Source organism: Gavia stellata, chromosome 24 (assembly GCF_030936135.1).
Source record: "Gavia stellata isolate bGavSte3 chromosome 24, bGavSte3.hap2, whole genome shotgun sequence".
In the NCBI taxonomy this organism is placed as follows: domain Eukaryota; kingdom Metazoa; phylum Chordata; class Aves; order Gaviiformes; family Gaviidae; genus Gavia; species Gavia stellata.
In genome coordinates, this window is record NC_082617.1 from 1,319,450 (window position 1) to 1,340,655 (window position 21,206).

The 21,206-nt window shown below is 60.7% G+C and overlaps 1 protein-coding gene across 1 annotated transcript in view; it reads right to left on the reverse strand.

Annotated features, from left to right (window-relative positions):
- EXD3 (exonuclease 3'-5' domain containing 3) overlaps positions 1-21,206 on the reverse strand; it is a 202,647-nt gene that overhangs the window by 5,467 nt on the left and 175,974 nt on the right. Inside the window, exon 19 of the mRNA XM_059829024.1 lies at positions 4,669-4,762. Within this exon, the coding sequence (XP_059685007.1) occupies positions 4,669-4,762 (94 nt within the window). The remainder of the gene's footprint in view (positions 1-4,668; positions 4,763-21,206) is intronic.

The following is a 21,206-nucleotide window of genomic DNA, read 5'->3' on the forward strand; positions in this document are numbered from 1 at the left end:
TCAAGGCAAGAGGCACCTTCAGTTGCTATCATCTCCCCATGCCGCTGTGGGAGAAAACCCTGCCGGCTCCCACGCCCAGCGCCGGGCAGGAGCACCGAACGGTCCCTAGCTCCTTCCCAGGGAGCGTTCGGCACAACACCGCTGTCAGCGGGTACACGCAGAACTCTGCAAACCCACAGCCCTGAAAATGTCACCAGCTTCCCAGCCCGGCAGTGGTTTTTCATATAAGCAAACAAAATTCTTCTGAAAAGGGGGAGCTGGTGAAGCATGACCCAGCTGAGCCCCAGGAGTGTTTCTGGCTGCTCTCACCACCGCAGCCCCCGGTCCCAGCCCTGCACCGCAGCTCCTTGGTCCCCATCCCTGCCCCTCTCGGGGACAGATGTGCACATGCTCCTGTTACCCCACTGCGCCCCGGAGGGAAGAGAGCCTAAATACACGGGGTTGCCCTGTCTGAGGGTGAAAGGGGCTGGGGAGCCCCTGGGTCCATGGGTACAGCCCCCCGGGGACCCGTCCCCTTCCCTGCAGAAATGTGCAGGGCAGCCTGAGACATCCGGAGTGCCTTGGCCTCTCCTGCACGCCGGGTCTGGTGCCGAAGCAGTGAGGATGCGCAGGCTGCTCCATGGGTGCGAGAGCCCTCCTGGGACAGCACAGGCATCGTCCGCCCTTCCCACATGGCAGCAAGATGGGTGCGATGCTCATGGAAAAGCCAAAGACTGTAGATCAGGGAAGCATGGCAGGAAAAAACTGCATCCAGCCTCAAGGCTTTGCATACACAGTGGCCTCTTCCCGCTGCGCATCGGAGCCCCTGGCTAAGGGAAGCGGGTCCCACCAGCCCATGCCCTCAGCCATCCCGGTGCGGTGGCCGTAGAGGAGGGACACGGCACCGTACTGGCATCACCCCAGCTCGGAGCTGCAGCACAGCCTTCCCGGTGCTGTGGTCTTGCAGCTCTTCCTCCTGCCTGCCCGCACGCTGCCTCTGCCAGCTTTCACCAGGGCTCGCCGGGGAGCCGAGGGCCGGGAAGGGAAAGAAACCCTGAGTCACCCCTCGGGCCGGCGGGGGCAAGGCGGGTGCCCCAGGTGGGCTGCTCGGAGCCCTGCCAGCCCCACGCCATCCTGCTGCCCAGCACGGGGACGTCCCGGCTGCTCCTCCAGCCACCCACGAGGCTGCCCAGAGCTTATCCTGCACCTGCGGGATGTGATGTTGGAGGAGACGATGGGTAGTGCAGATCTCACCGGTCTCGAGTACCAGCTTTGGCTGGTCAGGGAGGATGCTCACCCAGCTTGGGGGTCCCCAGGGTGCTGCATCGGGCTCCCCAAACCCCCCCGGCAGCTGTGTCTGCTCCTCTGTGTCTCTCCAGCGCAGAGCGGAGGCTCCGGCATGCCCGGCTAGCAGCATAGCCCAAAGAAAAGCAGCATCAGTTGTTTTCATATTTTGTAAAATGTTTGAGATGGCAAGGGGTGATTTTATGATTAAAGCAGCCTTTTCTGTTTGGTGAATCCTAACCAGATCAAATGTGCTCCATCCTCGCCTTTCCCAGGGACCAGATTTCATCTGGCAGAGCATCCCCCGAGCACCGGGGCCCCGTGCCAGCTGGTTTTACCACCTTGAGTGAACAAGAAGCTTCCTCAGTCCAGATGAGAGCCCGTGACACATCCCATCCCCCTGGGTCATTTGGGAGCCCGCAGGCTGCCAACGGCCTCCAGCCTTGGCTGTGCCATGCGATGACCCACAGCACTGCTGCCTCTCTCTGCTCCCTCCCCTGCCAGCTCCAGGCACCCCGGCTGCTCAGAGCATCCCACTGGGAAAAAGGCATTACCGGGTAAAGCTGTCCAGGCTTGAAACTATTCCCAGCCTTTGCCATGCAGGGCAAATGCGGCTGTGTCAGGGAAAATGTTCCCTAAAACCTGGGAAAGTCCTAAGTCCAAGTTGGAGTGAGCTATTACAGGATGAATAATTTGCCTTTCATCACTTGGAAGCCCTGCCATAAAAATCCGGGAGCCAAACACAGCAGCACTGGCCCAAGTTTTGCAGCCAAAACATGAGCAGCCCCGGACTGTCTGCAGCCGGACCCTGGGACTCGGGAGCACCTGGGCGGCCACAGGCTTATGCCAAGGGTTGATCCTGCAGGATCTGTCCCCATCCACAGCTGATGGGTGCCCCAGCATCCACGGCTCCCGCTACACCTGCGTGCTGCTCCCCAGAGAGGTGAACCCCGCCTGGGAGGAGGCTCCCTCCTTGCCTGGAAGCAAGAGTGGGGAAAGGGCATTTTCTTGCCAAGCAGCAGCATCTGGCCACAGTCCTGGGGTTAGTCCGTGCGCGGTGGCAGGAATGAGATGACATGGCCCAGGCTGGAGTCACGGAGTGGGGGCTAGTCCCGGTGTGGACAAGCAGCTGGGGGCTGTGGGTGCTGAGCTCTCCGTGCCATGCGTTGGGCCATGGCTGAGGGCAGAGGACGTCCCTGCCACCAGCCTCCTCCAGAAGGAAAATGTGAAGAAAATCGGGGAACAACTGAGATTTTCCTTATGAACCCACTTCTCTGGCTGCCCAGCCCGTCCCACCGCCACCGCTGTTCCCATCAAGCGATGGCAGGACATTGTGCTCACGTCCTTCCCCTGTTTCCCTTCCACAAAACTTCACAGAATCACAAATCACTAAGGTTGGAAAAGACCTGTAAGATCATCAAGTCCAACCATCAACTAACACCACCATGCCCACTAAACCATGTCCCACAGTGTCATGTCCACACATTCCTTGAACACCTCCAGGGATGGTGACTCCACCACCTCCCTGGGCAGCTTATTCCAGTGTCTGACAATGCGTTCGGTGAAGAAGTTTTTCCTAAAATCCAGCCTGAACCTCCCCTGGCACAACTTGAGGCCATTTCCTCTTATCCTATCACTTGTTACTTGAGAGAAGAGGCCAACACCCACCTCACCACAACCCCCTTTCAGGCAGTTGTAGAGAGCGATGAGGTCTCCCCTCAGCCTCCTCTTCTCCAGACTGAACAACCCCAGCTCCCTCAGCCGCTCCTCATCAGACTTGTGCTCCAGACCCCTCACCAGCTCCATCGCCCTTCTCTGGACACGCTCCAGCACCTCAATGTCCTTCTTGGAGTGAGGGGCCCAAAACTGAACACAGCATTCGAGGTGCAAACTTGACCCAAAGTGGGACATTTTGGGGACAACCTAGCTGAGCTCGCACTGATGCTCGCAGTCCCAGCAGCCCCCAGCAGAATCTAATTAGAAATGGAAACCCCAGGGTGGCCGGAGCCCTTGGGCACAGGGGACCCCCCGGCAAGTCCCCAGGGGTCTTCACTTTGGGTCAGGTGCCACCTGCCCAGGAATCGCAGCTTCGATTTTATGTCTCCATTGCAGCAAAACACCAACCCTCTGAGGATGTTGTGGCATCTTCGGTCCTGGACCGCTCCGTGTCGGAGGATGCGGCCCATCAGAGGATGCTCCCTGACAAGGTCATGCCCGAGGTGGCCGGTGCTGGGCTCCTGCCTGGCCCAGCAGACAGGGGTCCTTCCCCATGAGACCCCCCCCAGGGACATGGGGGACCCGGTGAGAGGCTGCATGAGGACACGGGGTGTTGCAGACATGGTGTAAAGGGTAGAGCAAGGCGGTCCCCGAAGAGTCTGCATGGAGGAGCAATGGTGCTGTGTGACCCCCCCCAGCTCCATCATCCCCATCCCAAAGGGGGAAGGGGAAACCGCTCACACTGCCGAACGCAAACCACAGTATTTCTATTTCCCATACTCTAAAACTGGCTGAACAGGCCCAGCTGGTCGCTGGGTACACACGCAGCGAGTGCCCTCACCAGAGAAACCGCTGGGGAGGATGCCCCGGCCTTTTGGGAAGCGCAGTGCTCCTCGGCTGCCGGCACCATGGGAAATGCCACCCCACCGCGTCCCTCATCCCCAAAGCCACACGTGCGGTTCCCAGCAAAGCCACAGGCGGCCAGGAGTGCTTGGCAGCCGCCGCTTCACACTGCTCTCCTATCAAGTAGATGGGGAAACTGAGGCACGGCAAGCGACGCACACAAGGGCTGGCAGCAGAGCCAGGGCTGGGTCGGAGCAGTGAGAGGGGCACGTTTCCATCCTGATGTGCCTGCGGCGGGTGTCACTCACTACCAAAATGTGTCTCCCTGTGGGGAGGAGCGTGGGGGGTCAATGCAGCCCATTGGAGCCTTGCCGGGCGGGTGGCACTGACTCACTCCTCCTGCAGCGTGACCCAGTTTAAGAAGCACGGTGCAGGTGAGAAAAGCACCGTTAGCAGCACCATCCAGGAGGCATTTTGCAGCCCAAGCTGAGTCAGGCGGCGATGGCCTTAGGCTGTCACTTGAGCCATGGCTGGCACCTCACCAAACCACCCCGGGCTGGGCAATCCCATGCACGACCCAGTGCCTCGCAGGGCAGCACGGGGCAGAGGGCTGGCAGCTGCGCTCCGTGTGCACAAGCTCAACCAAGCACGAAGCGGGTTTGGAAGAGCTCTGTGGGTCTGCACCCAGCGGCAGGTTGGTGGCAGGGGACCCCATTCCCCCTCTGAGAGACCCCCAGCCCGAGCCGGACGGTCCCACTCTGTCCAGGGCAGCGAGTCCCAGCGGGAGCGCAGGGAGGGGGCCAGGTTCGGAGCATCACTCCCAGCCATCGGTGCCCACCCGCTTACCTGCGCCGCCGTCTGCCGGCGCCTGCCTGCTGCCCTCCAGCAGCTGCCTCATCCTCTCCCTTGAGACCTTCAGGTACTTGTCGCAGTTGCACACCTGGAAGGAGAGAGAGGGGGAGGTTGGTGAGATGGCGGCCGTGCTCCCGGGTCATCTCCTGCCTGCCTGGAGCACACAGCCCCGCACCGGGCACCGCTGGCAGAGGTTGGGCAGCCCCCAGTCGCATGCATCGTGGTGGGGGGAACTGGGGCAAGGCCTGTCCCACCGAGGGGGAGTGACAGAACGGTCACAAGAACCTCCTTCTCAGAGGCACCCCGTCTTTACGGTGCTTAGCCACATCTTTGTGCCAGGCTGCTGGTGCCGCTGCCCGCCCCTGGCAGTCCTCGCTCCCCGGTCCTCCACGATGCCAGAAAACACCAGCAACTGAGGTTGCCTTGAAACATCAAGCAGACACCCGAAGTTTGGGCCATGGCTTCAAGACTTGTTCTCTATTGTCTCGTAGCAACTGTGGAGGATGGCTGTGGACCCCGAGACACGCTGGGGGCTCGGCTGGCTGCGCTCGGCCCAGCTCTGCTGCAGCACCGTGAGCGCCAAGTCTCATTTTCTAACCCCACCTTTGGTTTGCCAAAACGCACCTGGAGAGGTCTCCAAGCGCCTGCATGCACCCGGTGCTGGCCCTTAGGGAGCCAAACCCCTCAAGGAGCTCCCCAAACCCCACCACCGAGGCGCACACGCAGCCGGGTGCCTCGGGCTGAGCCCAGGGTGCAGCCGGCAGCCGAACGCGCTCACCCAGAAGCGATCGGTACTAAATCTCCCCGGGAGCATCGCAGCCGGCTCCCTGACAGCTTTGCTCTCCTCTCCCCTTCCCTGCTTGGACGGGAGCTGGGTGCTGGGATATGCCACAACACCTTTCGTCAGCTACTTGTTTTTAGGGGCTGTTTTCTGCTTGCGGAGCATTTCAAGCACGCCGCACTCAAGGCGAGCAGGGAGGCAGGTGCGCAACTTCACTGACGAGAACAAGTTCCCTGCCTGGGGCTTTGCTCCAAAGCCTGTTGAAACCAGAAAGGTTTTTCCACCGCCTGACCAGGCACCGGCGCGGGCCCGCGGCGGCTCTGCCAGTTTGTGGCGTGCTAGCTGGAACAGCGCTGGGTTCACGGCAAGGTGCAGCGATGCCCCTTCTTCCCACACAGCTGCCTGAAGGACGGGGGGAGGATGATCTGTTTGAAAATGAGCTCACACCATGTCCCGGCTCTGCCCGACAGCGGGAGGAGGTTACTTCCAGTGGCAGTCTCCACAAAACCAGCACATGCTCCCCAGCCCGGACATGATTTGGCCATAAAAGGATGCCCGGGCTCAGGTCCCCGCAGCCACGCTGCTCCAGCGCCGCGGAGCAGCAGCACAGACAGAGATGGACAAGGTACGATCTTCAAAGCACACGACTGATGTGGCAGCGGCTGCATCACTTCTCAAAGTGAATTTTGCAGCAATCCCCTGATTTGCACAGCAAGCATCAGACATCTCCTACTTGTGCAAACGTGGGTCAGACCCCTGCACGCTGCTCCAGCTCAGCCCAGCCCCTTCTCGCCGTGCTGGGAGCGAGCCGCGAGTACTGATGCTGCGGGGGGCTGAGCGTGCCTGGGACCCCCCGTCCTGCGCAGGGCACGGCACCCTCCTCACTCTCATGTTCAAACCCAGGTACCCGGGGAGATGGAACTGGGTGAAACCCCAGGGAAGCAGAAAGATGATCTTATTTGAGCAAACCTGAAATTCTGTGAAGCCAGATCAGCCATTGGAGTCACCAGATCAGAAAGGAGATGTCACTTTGGAGTTCACTGCCAGCCTCACGCGAGGGAGGGTTACACTGCAACCTGCAGACACCAGCCAATACCATCCGATCTGATCTCCTCAGGCTTCAGCAGCCTGGACTTAACAAGGACTGGAGCTCACAGGCTCCTTTTCACACCTTTGCCTCTCGCCTCCCCCTCCCTCAGCTCTGCACCCGCTCAGCTGTGCCTGCGGCAGCAGCCCATTGTCAACTGGGTCAGATCCACCCTGAAAGATGGCTGAGAAAAAGGAAAGAGGAGCACAGATGGATCCAGGGATGAGCAGGGAAGGAGACAGATAGGCTCCTTCTTTCAGGGCGGATGTCACCCGCAGCCGTGGGACAGACCCCGATGCTGCTGCCCCGCGGAGCTGTGCTCGGGCCCCTGCCAGCTCTGATGGCAGAGTCGGTGCTGATGCTGCGGGACGGGATGGTCCCTTTGAGGCTTGAGGATGTCCCACAGGCTGGACCTGGAGCCACAGGTGTCACCACCCTGGCAGCCACCCAAAGCCCTCGCGTGGCTCACAGGGTGCCTGCTGGGATCTGTGGGTTTGCAACAGGCAGGCAGAGGTGACGGGCAGCTCCCAGGGACGTGTGCCAAGCTCTGCTCGAGCTGGCCCCGCTGCCCCGTGACAGTGACAACAGGGTGGGGGCAGCACGCTGGAGAGGGGCGTTGAGCCTGGCAGTGGGAGAGATGTGGGACGGCACCTCCCGGGCACGGTGGCAGCAGCGGCTGCACCGGGGTGTCAGAGGCTCCCGGAGAAGTCCCAAACCACCCGGCCACCCCGAGCTGCCACCCGGGATGGGAGCAGCGGGGGCCCAAGGGACAAACAGCACCGTCCTCCCAGCCCTCCCTGCCAGGCATGGACATGCATCCTGTGTGGGCATAGGCTCATGTCCCCTCCATCGCTAACACCAAATCCACCTTCACGCCCACTCTTGGCAGTTTGAAGCATGCCGCGGTGTTTGGGCAGCGGTGCCAGCGTGCCAGGCGTGGGCTCCTGGCTCCCACTCGGGTGCATGGAGCGACCTCGGGCAAATTTCCCTGCTTCTCTAAAATCCATCACCGTTGTAAACCTGGGGCAACCCACCTCCCTGGGCCCGGTACGCCCTGGCAGCCCAGGGGTAGCCCGGCATTTCCCACTTGCCCGGGGCTGCTAGATGCTTGCCGCAAGGCTCCGTGCCCCGTGCCATCTCCCCAGCCTCCATCCCTTTGCCACCCTCAGCTTCCCAAAAACACAGGGTGGGCTCAGGAGCCAGATAAGCCACTTAGCAGCAGTGCCAATTAGCTCTAATAAAAAAATTGCAATTAAATTTTTTTAATGCCTTGCCAAAATGAGCCAGAAGAGATGAAGCGAGCGGGGCAGCCTGCCACCTCGATAGGCCGGGCTGAGTGGTTGCTGTGCAGGGGCCGGTGGTGGCCTTGGGCTGGATGCTCGGCTCCTGCCTGGGGACATGGCTCCCCGCAGCCTTCCGCACCTCTGCATCACCGCTCGGGGGTGTGGAGCAGTTTTTTGTGGGGTCTTGCTTTTGTTTTAAGGGTAGGGAAGTGGGGAGCCTCTCTGCTGGGGAAGGGATGGTTTTTTTCTCCTTGGGAAGGTTTGGTTTCCCCAGATCCGTCATGGCAGGATTAGTCGTGGACCCCATGAAGTGGGGCGGATGCAAAGGCAAAAATCTTCGCCATGGTGAGACAGCAGGAGATGGCGGCAACCCGGGACTCTGCCAGGGGGTGCAGCCGCTGCAAGCAGGGGCTACGACCCAACAACGAAGGGTTCGGCTTCTCCCCCGCAACATCTCGGGGACCCCCCACCTCCTGGGCCTGGCTCGGGGTGGGCAGCAGCTTCTGCCCGACACTGCAGCGCTGCCCTGGGGACGATGTCCTGAGTGGGCTGAGTGTGCAAGGTCTCTGCTCATGCCATCCTGCCCGTCCACGCAACCGGTGTAGCCAGAGGGTGACCACGGAGCTGGGCCACGGGGGAGAAAAGGGGTGAGTTGAGGGGGCCAGGCGGCTGCAGCCCCCGCACACCCCATAGCGCTGCCCGGTCTGGTGACACCCGCGCTCCCATGGCACGGTGGGGTGCCCCGGTGCCCCCGAGGGCTGTGGGTCGCAGGGCGGCAGCGGGCACACCTCGGAGGAGGGGCAGTGCTGCCTTTCTCACGCTAGGGCAGCCCTTGCCAGCACACGCTTAGTCACTGGTAAATCCCAGCCTAGATCTGCTCTGCCCTCTGTGAAATGGATCTTGGCTGCACCCCCGCTGAAGCAATCCTGGCGCTCGGGAGCCATGGCGGGCGCGCTTTCCCACGGCAGCCCGGCTTCCAGCACCCTGTGTGAATCAGCCCCTTCCCGGGCAGGCGCTGGGTGCCCCCGCACGGCACACGTGTAGCCGGCCGGGCAAAGCCCGGCGAGCACATCCCCGCTCCGATCCCCCCATGTGCCGGCTGCCTGCTCGGCAGGAGGGCCGGCGAGGCCAGTGCCGAATTCAGGCTCTGGGCACGGAGGGGACGGCTGTGACATCTCCCCTGCCTCCCCGGGCTCTGTTTGCCATGCCCACATCAGGGGTGAGGAGCGGGTGCGACCCATCCCAGATGAAGCTGTGGTCCCCGCTGTGGTCCCTCACTATTGTCCCCCCTCCCACTGAGGCGCTGCACCCTGGTGCGGGGCACCGTCACCCCTGCACCCACATGTTCCTGCCCCAGGACCTCGTGCCAGCATCCACCGCACCCAGAGGAACATCCAGCCAGCTCTGTGATGTCACCACCGAGAGCTGTGACATGGGGATTAGAAGGGGTGATGTCATTGGACTGGCACTGTGATGTCATGTCTCACTGTGATGTCACAGCAGGAGAGCTGGCGTAGATCTCCGTGCTGCTGTGGTCCCCGAGCCTGGCAAGGCGCTTGTCCCCAGCCCCAGCAGCCCGAGCCACCCTGGCTGAGCGGGAAGCTGCTGCACAGCGAGGCTTTCCCTGCCTGCGTGGCTGAGGAGGACAAGGCAGGTGAAACGTCCTTTTGCAATACCGGCAGCCCGTCCGGTGGCTTGTTTTTGTTTAGGATGAGCCCTGCCTCTCCCAGCCCTCCTGGGTGGGGATTTCACCAGCAGTGACGCACGAACCTCCCAGGACTCGAGGGACTGGGTGCTTCAGCCTGGTGCTCCAGGGCCATCTCAGCATCCCGTCCCCTTTCTGGGCCTCCACCCTGGAAGCCGAGAAGCTTGAAGAAAACTCGAGTCCAGCAGACAACAGGAGCCAAACCTTCTGGGACTCAAAACGGGCCCCGGGAATTGGTGTGAGCTTGGCTGAAGACAGTCCATAGGCTGGTGCCCAACACACGTGGAAGACGAGAGGTTCAGACAGCAGTGGAGTCAGTTTTGCTCCTTCCTTTGATACCCCTGAAAGCTGCATCTCCAAAGCACTCCAAGAGTCACCTTGGTGATGCTGAGCTCTGCCCAAAGGAGCTGCCCCCGCAACGGTCCCCAGGCTCGCAAGGCTCCTTCCGCCCGCTCTGCCGACAAACGTCACGGGCCATCGTCACTGAGGGATCTCCTTGGCAGGGGTTTTTACCGGTGAGACCAACCCTCTGCCTGGAGAGCTTCTGGCTTGGGAAATCCTCACTGTATCAAAATCAGCTGTAAAGGACAACAGTGCCCGGCATGAACTCTTTGGGGCAATTCAGGGCAGCTCATGTCAGGACAATTCCTTGGGCGTCTTCTGCTCGCCGTATCACAGGACTATTCAAGAGCCACCTGGAGCGATAGCTCTTTTCCTACTCACCGCCTACCCTCTTACCTTTCTTTCTTTCCCTCTCTCTGAGATGGATATCATCTGGTGAAAGGGCCACTCCTCCGGATGGAGGCTGCAACTCTCATTTTGGTTGTGAAACCACAGTCCTTGAGCATCCAAGAGTTTCTTTCAGGGACTTACTGAGACTAGAAACCTCCCCAGAATGGGCACGCAGGATGCTCAGGCTCAGCCAGCTATGTCCCCAGCACAGGGTACCCACGTGCAGCCTCCGAGCCCAGGCATTACAGCTAGGCAGGTCTGCTGGAGGGCTCCTGCCCATCACCCAAAGGAGAGAGCGCCTAGAAAAGAGGGAGATGATGGGAAGGACAGTGGAAGAAGACCAGGTAACAACCTGGCAAATTCCAAACACAAGTCAGGAGTTGATCAGGCTCATCTGCCCACGTGTACATTTTCGCACGCTTTTCTCAAGTCTCCCGCTGCTCCTTGCTGCACTCACAGCTTTGACCTTCAGACACTCTCCTCTTCCTCCAGCAACGCTGTGGGCTGGATTCCTCTCTGCCCTGCAGCACCTTCAAGGGCCTTGCACAAAGAGCAGAAACCTCAGCAATTTGACCTGGCGGAGCTTCCCACACCCTTTGGGTGCAAAGGCCACCTCTAGATGTAGAGCGGCAGCGAGCCGGCGCCTGGGAGGGTGGCACCTCCAAGGGGATTTTCAGAAAGCAGCTGGCCAGGCTGATCCCTTTCCCCTTTATGCCAAGAGATTTTCTCATTGGCCTTCTTATCACCAGTATCCGGGAATCGTAAAGGTGCACATTGCTGCTCCTGCTCTGTTACAAATGGTCTAACGTCTGTCCTTGGGTACCAGCAAACCCACCCAAGCAGCAGGTGAGATGCACGGGTGTGTTAGCCCGGTCCTTCAGGGGAGCAATGGCTCTTGGTGCACTCAACAGTCTTCGGTGGCCACCAAAACCTGGGCAGCCCCGTCTGCCAACAACCCAGCGAAAGCTGCGCCAGGAGATGGCCAGCGATGGTCCACATGGGACTGCCCCGGCATCCTCCACCAGACCTGCCTGCGCAATGAGCACTGGTATTTTTATGGCCATCCGAGCTAAGCAACATGCTGCCAATGGAAATATGGGGCTGCTGGTGGGTTCCTGGCATCGCACAGGGCATTTTGGTTCACAAAGAGGGAAGGGCTCTGTTTATTGACTCATTAACATCACTTCCCTCATCGCCAGCCAGATACTCTGCGAGGTCTCTTAGGCAAGTGCTGACCTAGCCCAACCCTGCTAAGCTGGTAAGATGACATGGGATCCCATGCCAGCCTGGTACAGCGTTCCCACTGCTTTCTCTGCTCCTGCTTTGCTATTAGTCATCCATTTCTGGAAGGTTTCTCATGCATAATAAAGTGTTTCAACACTTGCATAAGCCATCTTGTCTCATCAGGAGTGACCCGCTGCATTTCCCAACGCTTTCCCTAGGCAGTCCTTCCGACTGCCATGAAATAAGGAGTTAAAACATGAAGTTTTCTATCCCCCTCGGAGGCAAAAGGTGTGGGAAATCGAACAGATAAGAATGCCTTTAATTAGTATCATTTGCATAAGCTCTGGGAAAGGCTCACCTGACAGCTAGAAGGGCCTTGCTTGTCTGGGAGCATGAACCATGACGCTGAAACGGGCAGCTCAGCGGAGCTCCTCTGCTGACAAGATTGGGGAGATGATAGCAAGAATGGGAGGTCAGAGGTAACGGAGCCCCGGAGGCTCCGTGGGCACCGCAGCTCCCACTGGCTCCCTTTCGGGGCACCCCCCCCTCCCCATTTTCACCCGCCGGTTTGCAGCTGCTCCGAGCGAGAGAAAAGGATGTGATTTTTGGGTTGGGGTGTCCGTCAGCTCCCCTGGAGAAGGGCAGGGCTGGGGAGAGAGGAGAAACACAAGCGCATCCCCGGATAGCGTGTGGAGCTGCCGGAGCGGGCTCAGCATCTGGCAGGGATGTGACCAGGGTTTTGTGATCTCTGCTTCTTGCTCCTCTCGGCGCACACGCGCTTGCAGACGGCTGCAGGTCCCTAACCACAAACCCCATCCCGCTGCTGCCTCGCCGTCACGCTGCCTTGGGTAGTCAGCACCTAATCGTCAGCGACACCGAAAGCCCTTTTTGGTACCTCAAGGCCTTTGCAGTGATGAGAATCTCACCCGACATTACACCTAAACCCACATGCAAAGCTGATTTTCCCAGGGGAAAAAAAATGATGCTCAGCCCCCACTCCCGCCGCACACATCCCCCCCTCGGGTCCCTCTGTCTCCTCCAGCTGCCTTTCAGCCATCTCAAGTCTCACTTGCTCATTTTTCCTCCCAGCTGGGCTCTGAGCTGCCGAGATGGGAGCTGAGCCCCTCCAAAAAGCTGGAGCTGCCACAGCACCCTTGACCCAACCTTCACCATAGCCGCAAGCCCTGTTTATACAGCACCCAGCACAGCCCGGTGCTGCTCTGGGACAGGCTCCCAGCGCTTACGACGAGTTTAATAACAAAGCCAAACCAGGAATAACTGCCTTATAATGAGGTTACGCAGCATCCCCAAAGCCTTCATTTTAGGGTGAGCTCTGTGCCAGGAGCTGCCGGGGGCCGGTGGGTGAGCAGCCCCTTCCCACCCTCCTCCCTGCCCGACTGCCGGTGCCTCCGCTCCTCCAGCCCTACGCCAGCACGTTGCCATCCATCCTGCCTGCATAAATGTGCTTTATATCTACCTCTGGGGTGAGGGTTAAGCCCTCCTGGGCTCATATTCGGAAGGGTCGCACCTGAAAACTAAAATGCAGGTGGAAATCTGGCTACCAAGCATCCTCCAGACCTTCAGGAGCATCGCATTTTTGGCAGCAGAAAGGGTCACGGAGACACATTTTCTGATCGTGAGAGTCAGAGCCCTGGAAACTGCAAAGGACTGAAGCTTTTCTTTCTATAGATGAGTCCAACACTCAGATCATTACCAGTCAGGCACGGCACTGCTCTTCGTTACCCAAATGCACGCCAGCCCAGCTGGAAGCTGGGTTTCCTGCCTGACCCAGGTCCCACGAAACCCTAGTGCTGCACATGAAGCCACAGCTCCATCGCTGCACCCTCCTCCTGGTTGAACATGCAGCCGTACCGGGGGCTCCGTCCTCCGCTCCCGGTGCTAGGCAAGCTTTAGGAAATGATCTTTATTACGTATTAAGCCAACAGCTATCCTTATTCCTGCTCCTTCTGGCTTCCCCTGGCAGCTGTCCCTCCTCTGGTTGAGGTCCTGGGACCATCTGTGTAACGTATGTCGGAGTTTCTCCCCTTGCCCGGTACTCAGCCCTCGAAGCCGTGTCTGGCTGGAAGCTGTGCCTCCAGAGCTCGCCGCTTCTCCCCAGAGCAGTTTTCAGCCCTGTACAAGCGGCTGAGGCCGCCCTGGGCCGGGTGGTTGCGTGGCTCTGCTCCTCCACTGCTGTCTGGTCCATGAGCATCCTCACCCGCATCCCCGCTGCCTCCTCCTCCGCCCTCCCCAGGGAGTCCTGGGGGTGACACGGGCTGGTGCCCTCGGGACGGCGCAACGACCGAGAGGGGTGCGGGGACAGAGGCAGAGCTGGGTGGCGACAGAGGTGGCCGGGAAAGTTGGGCTCATGTTTCAGCTTCTATTTTTATCTGGGAACCCAAGTCTGCCCGCGGTGCAATGCGGAGGCCCCGGGGGGACGCGCTACCTTTCCCAGCTGGAGCCAGATACCATCTGCGCGCTACCTGCCTTTCCCTGTTGGCGTGCCAGACCTCCTGGTAGAGGGCAGCATCTTCTGAGGAACCGGGACATCGCGCCAACGCCTCTGCCTGTCCATGGCCTGGTGTGGCAGGAGGGAAGGAGCTGGGCAGCGGAGCCACGTCCTCCAGGCACGGCTCTCTGCAGGCCAGGCTCCCCTCTCCTCCAGCCGGGCTGAGGCTGGGAGCACTTCATCACAGCTACTCCTCAGGAGACGCAGAGCAGCCCTCTTGCACTATGCCACCACCCGGGTCAGGGGCCAGATGCCAGTGTCCCTTCTCAAGCCTGGCCTTAAATCCATACCACAGGGGTAGGACCGGCCCAGGAGGGCCAGGATTCATCCCCCCTGCCCAGAAGCAGCGGTTGAAGCTCAGCAGGATGAGCTGGGTGGGTCTCAGGCAGCAGCATCGCGGGAAGGAGCCGGGCTGGGGGTGACGTGGTGCCACCGCGGCTCAGCGCCCCGGGGTAACCCTTGCGATCCCACCCTGCGAGGTGCTCTGCGGGAGCCATGCCTAAGGCTGTAGGGCTGCACCAGACCCATCCCTTTTTATTTACTAAAGCAAAAAAAAAATTCATCTAGTGGACATAGCTGCAGAAAAAAGGAAACTTGAGCAGCTCGAGCCCGAGAAGCTTGTGTAGTCTGCAGGTTGTCCGAGGCAGAGACTGCCTTTACCGACGCAAGAGCAGGCTCCCCAGCACAGGAACATGATTTTGGAGCCCGGCCCCTCGGCCTGGGCAATCACAGCGAGTGTCGGGGCAATGCCGGGAGGAGGCGAGACCCCCCCATCCCGCCGGGCAGTGCCTGCTGCTTTAATTGGGGCAAGAATAGAAGCTGCAGCAGAAAACTGGAATATAAAAAAAAAAAAAAAAAAAAAAGCGTGAGAAAGGAAATCTGAGCAAGGCCTGGAGCAATCTAACCAATCCAGCGGAAACAATAGCCCAGGAAGAAAAACCAGTTCCTACACATGAAGTAGAATAGGCTGGGAACGGGCTGGAGGAGGGGAAGGGAAGGCTCACCCCGCGCGCTCCCAGCCTGCAGAACAAGATGGGCATTATGAGGCCGCGGCTGCCCGGGGTACGGTGCCCCCTTTCCCAGGGGCTCCGGGCAGCCTGGAGGATGCCTGCCCAGCCCGCTGCCTGCGCTGCTGCCTGCACGGCTGCCTGCTGCGGCCGGGGCCCAGGCTGCCTCTGACATAGCAGGGTTGGGGAGAAACCCCCTAATCCCGGGCGTGCGTCCCGTAGCTGGCCTGGGCTGTCACCGACCTGGGCTGTCACCGACCCCCCCGGGCTGGAGCAAGGCACAGCAGCTTTCCTCCAGTCCGGCTCTGGCAGGGCTCAGCCCCAGGCTGCGCTCAGCACCCAGGCTGAGCTGGGCTGGGTTTAGCCCTTGAACTGGGCTCAGCACCCTGGTTTAACTCAGCTCGGCTCAGCACCCAAGATGGGCTCAGCATCCAGGCTGGGCTCAGCAACTGGCCTGAGATTAGACCAGAGGATGGGATTAGACCCCAGGCTGGGATTAGCCCGCATCCTGAGATCAGCCCTCGGGCTGTGCTCACCTCCAGGCAGAGCTCACCCCCAGGCTGGGCTCACCCCCAGGGTGGGCTCACCCCCAGGTGGGGCTCACCCCCAGGCTGGGCTCACCCCCAGGGTGGGCTCACCCCCAGGTGGGGCTTATCCCCAAGAGGGGCTCACTTCTGAGCAGGGGCTCACCCCCAGGGTGGGCTGACCCCCAGGCAGGGCTCGAAGGGCAGCAGAGTGCCGCCAGCCGGGCTCCCTGGGGCCGAGTGCGGGTGGGACGGGGGTCCCGGGCAGGTGCCCGCCAGGGAAGCGGTGCTGCTGCCAGCTTGGCCATGGCGGGGCCAGGAAGGGAACACAGTATTGCAGAGGTAACAAAGCATTCGCAGAACCCGCCTGTGGGCCAGCACGGGCCTGCCCAGCCATCCCGCTGCACATGTGGCCCCTTGGGGAAACAGCCATGGATGCACCTTCTCACCTCCCCAGATCCCACCCGCGGGATGTCCGTCTGTCCTTCCTGGGCAGCACACCACAGCAGGCAAACCCTCGGGCTGCAGATGGATTGGTTGAAGGCAGGGAAAGCCCGAGTAGATAAACCGGCTCCAGGATGGTCCAGTGGCTGGTCCCCTGCCCTGGACACAGCCATGGGTGCACGGGTGCTGGATCTGGCCCCTCGGCTGCGTGGCGGCGGTTGGGACGTGCCAGTGGGTTGTGCTCCCTGCAGCCGAGAAGGTCAGATACTTTCATTTTGATGCAGAAGCTTAAACTCGGCTAAAATCAAAACCACTGTCACACTTTGCACTGTGATCTGCAGGGACTTGCCTGCACCTGAGGATTTCAATTCCCTCCAGCCCTGGCTCTGCAGATGAGTCCGACTGCCCCCAGACCTGCTCCCCGCAGTGCCCCCCCAGGGACAAGCCACAGCCTCCCAGCGGGATGAGCTGGATCCGTCCTCCCAGCCCTCCGCCGTGGAGCACAGCTGGGGGGAGCAGGCAGGGCTCCCCGCCAGCCTGTGCTCTGCCTGCCACGAGCCAAACAGTTCTCAGCTCCCTCCAAATCCCTCCCTGCCCACCCCGGCGGGCCCAGGGGCAGCAGCCTGGCGAGGAGGCAGCGCTCCCTGCCTGCACCGGGACTTGGCCTCACTTGGCGTGCGCAGGAGGAGCCAAAGAGAGGGAGGGCAAAGCTGTTCCCAGCACATTTTTCTGCTTTGACACACTTACGAGCCCTCGGAGCGCTGCAGCTGGGTTCCCAGCACCCCGCGTCAGCTCTCCAGCCTGTGCCCCTCCGCCAGCGGCACACGGGGCAAATTCCCCAAATACCTGGCAGGGAGCAGCACAGGATGACTGCGCAGGGCAGGCAGAGGTTTTTGGGTTCAAGTCATAGGCAGGGGTGTCTTGCCGGCCCTGACATGGGGAGCAGTGGAAGCTGCCCTGGGGTCCCACGTGTGCCAATCTCGGCACTTAACGAGGTCTTGCAACTGGTTCAGGCTCCCGGCTCCGCTAGTTGGAAGCCTGTAAAAATCAGCTGTGGTGCAACTGCCCCGGGCATGCGTCAAGACGAGCCCCGGACTCCCAACATCCAAAGCCAGCCTTTAGTTTAATAAAGAAAGAAAAGCTCCTAAGGCAAAGATACCACATTCGTAACACCGCGGGGCCTCTCGGGCAGCTCGCCAGCTGCCTGATGGAGGGACGCAGTTCGCATCTCTGTCCACCAAGTCCAGGAGAAACCCAACCAGGCACGGTGCTTGCACGGCCCATCACTGTGCACGCGTGCACGACCCGCATGGCGGCGGAGCTGGGGCTCCCCTCTCTGAGATGGCCCCTTCCCCAGCAGGGCAGGACCGCGGGTGGCAGGACCCCCATGCCCGGCTGACCTGCCAGGATCAGCTCCTTCTCCTCACTCTGAGATAAAGACGCTGAAAGGCCAGCGGCATCCCTGGCGGCGTGGGAAGGGAGCTCCCCGAGGACCTGGGAGGCTCCGGGTGTTTGCTGGCTCAGTGCCGCTGCGCTTTGCTCCTGCCTGTGCTTCGGAGGGTCCCCTGCAGAGCGGCTGCTCCTCTCTTCTGGACAGCACCAACCCCCTGACGGAGCCTTTGCCTTCCACTCCCACCACCTCCACCCCAGTCACTTCCAGTCTGATCACCCCACTCCCACCACCTCCACCCCAGTCACTTCCAGTCTGATCACCCCACTCCCACCACCTCCACCCCAGTCACTTCCAGTCTGATCACCCCACTCCCACCACCTCCACCTCAGTCACTTCCAGTCTGATCACCCCACTCCCACCACCTCCACACCAGTCACCTCCAGCCTGGTCATCGCACTCCCACCATGTCCAGCCTGGTCACCCCAATCCTACCACTTCCAGTCTGGTCACCTCACTCCCACCGCGTCCAACCTGATCACCCCACTCCAACCAGCACCATGCCCAGTAGCCCCACTCCCATCACCTCCAGTATGGTCACCCCACTCCATTCACCTCCACACTGATCTCCCCCACCCCAACCACTTCCACATGTATTCAACAGCAAACTCTTCCCTGCCCTCTCATTTCCCTCGTGCTCTGCGTTTCTGCCTTGGGAGGCATTTCTAGCTAGATGCTCTCCAGTTCGTTCACTTCTCGCTCACGTGTTTGCTTTGGGCTCTCTGGCCCTGCCAACACCCAACCTGCATCCCAACGCCAAGACCATTTCCCTGTGTAACTCTTCTTGGAGCTCATCACCAGCCACCCCACAGAGAAGTCACTTCTCCCTTCAGCCCCCTTCCAAGTCCCCTTGTCACTCCTAACAGGCTTCTCCTCTTGGATTTAGCAAAACCCATCCAGTCCTTTTGACTCATTCTCTTTTTCCCCCCAACCAAAGGGTTTGTAACATTTTTTTTTCTACTTCTGGGGAGCAGTTGAGCAGGCAGCAGCCTTCCAGCAGCCCCATAAGAACAAATCCAAACCTGTGCCCTCTGCTTCCGCTCAGCCCTACATCAAAAAGCCACGATGAGCAGAGACAGCCCTTCAGCAAACCCGTTCCTGTCACACCCAGTGGCAGTGATGAGAAAAGGAGCAAAGCTCTGGCAGCATCTTGGCGCAGACCCCCCAGCCCAGGGCTCCCCAACCCTGTGCACAAGACATTCTGAGGCTCCAGTTCCAGCCCAGAGCTGCAGCCCCGCAGGGCTCAGGCAGCAGCAAACACATCCACATGCGGATGGAAAATGGTTGAAAGTGGATTGGACATTTTGCAGAACAGAAGGGGAAGAAGCGATGCTGGGGACGGCAGGGACATAACCTCCCGCAGGGCTCCCGCTGATGGTGGAGGTTTCCAACCTGCCTCTCAGCTCTGCGTGACGTTTGACAGGTCATACCGCGGATGTGCTTGGCACAAGCTTGTGCACCCAGGACCCCGAGCCCACCGCGACGGCGATGCTGTTCCTGGTAGGCTGCTCCTGCAGCAGCTCCCTGCACCCACCAGCCTCCCCGGCCAGGCTGGCTGCACTGCTGGCGCTGGAGGAGGGCATGTGGCTCCCCAGCTCAGCCTTACCACCCAGGCTGTGGGTCGAGGGACAGAGGGTGTCCCCAGAACACGGGTCACTGATTTATCCTCGTGTCTTTGGGCAACTTACAGCTACAGCCCAAGAGCCTGGCAAGAACCTTGCACAGAGCCTGGCACAGTTTCTCGCCTCAGGGTGGTCCCCGTGAGCGTGGGACTGCTCCAAAAACTGTCACCGCTCAGGCACAAAACGTGTCGAGAAGGAGCTGGGCATGAAGGCCAGATCCTGAGAGTCTAAAAGGGCTGCAAAACCCTTGCTTGGCCAAGGAGGGCTCTGGGAACAACCTGCGGCTCGGGAGGTGCCGCAGGGCTGGCAAGGAGCGTGCCACCCTCGCACTGCCCGTCAGCCCCGGTGGGGATGGCCCCGAGCTGAGGGCTCCCGCGGGGCAGCCAGCAGCCCCGGGGCAGGGGGCAGTGGGCAGGGGCTTGGGCCCAGGCAGCGCACAGGGAGCCGGTGAGAAGGCAGCCCCTGCCTGCAGGCCCCACGGTGCGGTGGGTTTGTTAGCACGGCATCTTGCTGCAGGTGTGCCGTCAGCCGCCCTGCTGTGCCGCAGCCTGGCCTGGCGGATGTGGCTTCTCGCTCGCACGCAGCCGCTGTGCTGGCAGCAGCCGCCCTCCCCGGGGAGCTCCGTGGAGCCCGGGCCCCCATAGTGGCTCCGTCTTTGGGCTCTGGCCTCCGAGCTGGGATGCCTTTGGGCTGGATGCTGCCCCTTGCCTTGGGGCTGGGCACTTTGCATGTGCCGTGGGCTTACCCACACATCTCAGCGCCTGCCGGCAGCTGCCTGTCGCGGGCAGCCAGCAGGACCCTGCCTGCATGCCCATGGTGCCCAGCACCCCACGGAGAGTGGAGCTGCTCGGTTGCTCTGGAAAATGAAACTGTTACCCCATCTCGGGCAGAGCCTGCCATGACCCAGAGCCGGGGTGCTGCTCCCGAGAGGGGGTTTCGGGAGCATAGCAGAGCGAGGAGACCCAATTTCCCCTTTGTTTTGGTTGGTCACCATCCCCAGGCGGGACAGGAGGGACACTGCACACTCCTCCCTGCTGGGAAGTGGCAGGGATGCCCCTCACGGGCTCTCCCAGGGGTGGGGGTGGCAAGACGGAGCAAATATTCGCCTTTGCGAACGTCGTTGTTGCCATTACTGTTATGATGAAGTCAGAACATGCTCTCCATCACACGTAAATCTCTGGGGGCCCAGGTGGATTTGCCTCTCCCGAGGTCACCTTATTTCCCGGGTGCCATTGTCACTGTGCTGTCCCCTGGGTCTCTTCTGGCGACTTTTCATTTCCACTCACTGGCAGGAAACAGGCAGCAGCTCCTCGCTCCTGCTCAGAGGATCCACCTCCAGTGCTGAGCACTCTGACCCCGTCCTGGCTAGCACCCCTGTGGCTCCCAAGCCCCTCCAAGAGAAGACACCAGCCCCTTCGAACCCATGTTCAACCTCCAGGATGCTGGGGAGAAGGCTGCGGGGAGCCCATCAGCAAACTCTCGCCAGCATGAAGGGGCTGCAGCCAGATTGTTCTCTCATGCAAACGGTGCTGAAACGCACCCCAGGGTGGTGGGTCCTCTTGCAGATTCATCCCACGTCATGGGCATCTCCACCCCACGTGGATCCCTAGCCTGGGGCACGGCGGTCCCCCCGCTGCCATCAGCAGGGGGAAAAATGCAGAAGCTATCTCTCAGCCTCGGCTGTCCCTCACCATGGCATCAGGGCTGCTCTCTGACAGCCCTGCAGACCCCCAGGCAGGGCTGCTTTCCTTGGTCCCAGCCCAAACAGAGCTCAGCAGTGCTCAAGTGCCCACCATTCTATGGAGGCAGCAGCTATCCAGGTGTTCCAGATGTGGAGGGCCACCACGTCACCAGAGACCCCAGGTCAGGAGCAGACCTACCCATGAGCCGTCCATCATTCCTAACAGCTTCGGATGATGGAGGCACCCAAACTCCCCAGGCTTTGCTCTCCACGCAGCTCAAGACCTAACTTGAATCCTCCCTGCTGTGAGTCGAGACTTGTCCACGTCCTCATGGAGAGCATAAAAATCCCATACTCTCGCCTGCATTAGCTCAAACACAGGCCAAGGCTGTTGGGGAGAAAGTCGTTCCCGGTGCAGACCCTGCTACTCCTGCACGGTCACTGGGGCAGCGGAAGCTTCCCAACAAATGGAGCAGCAATGGA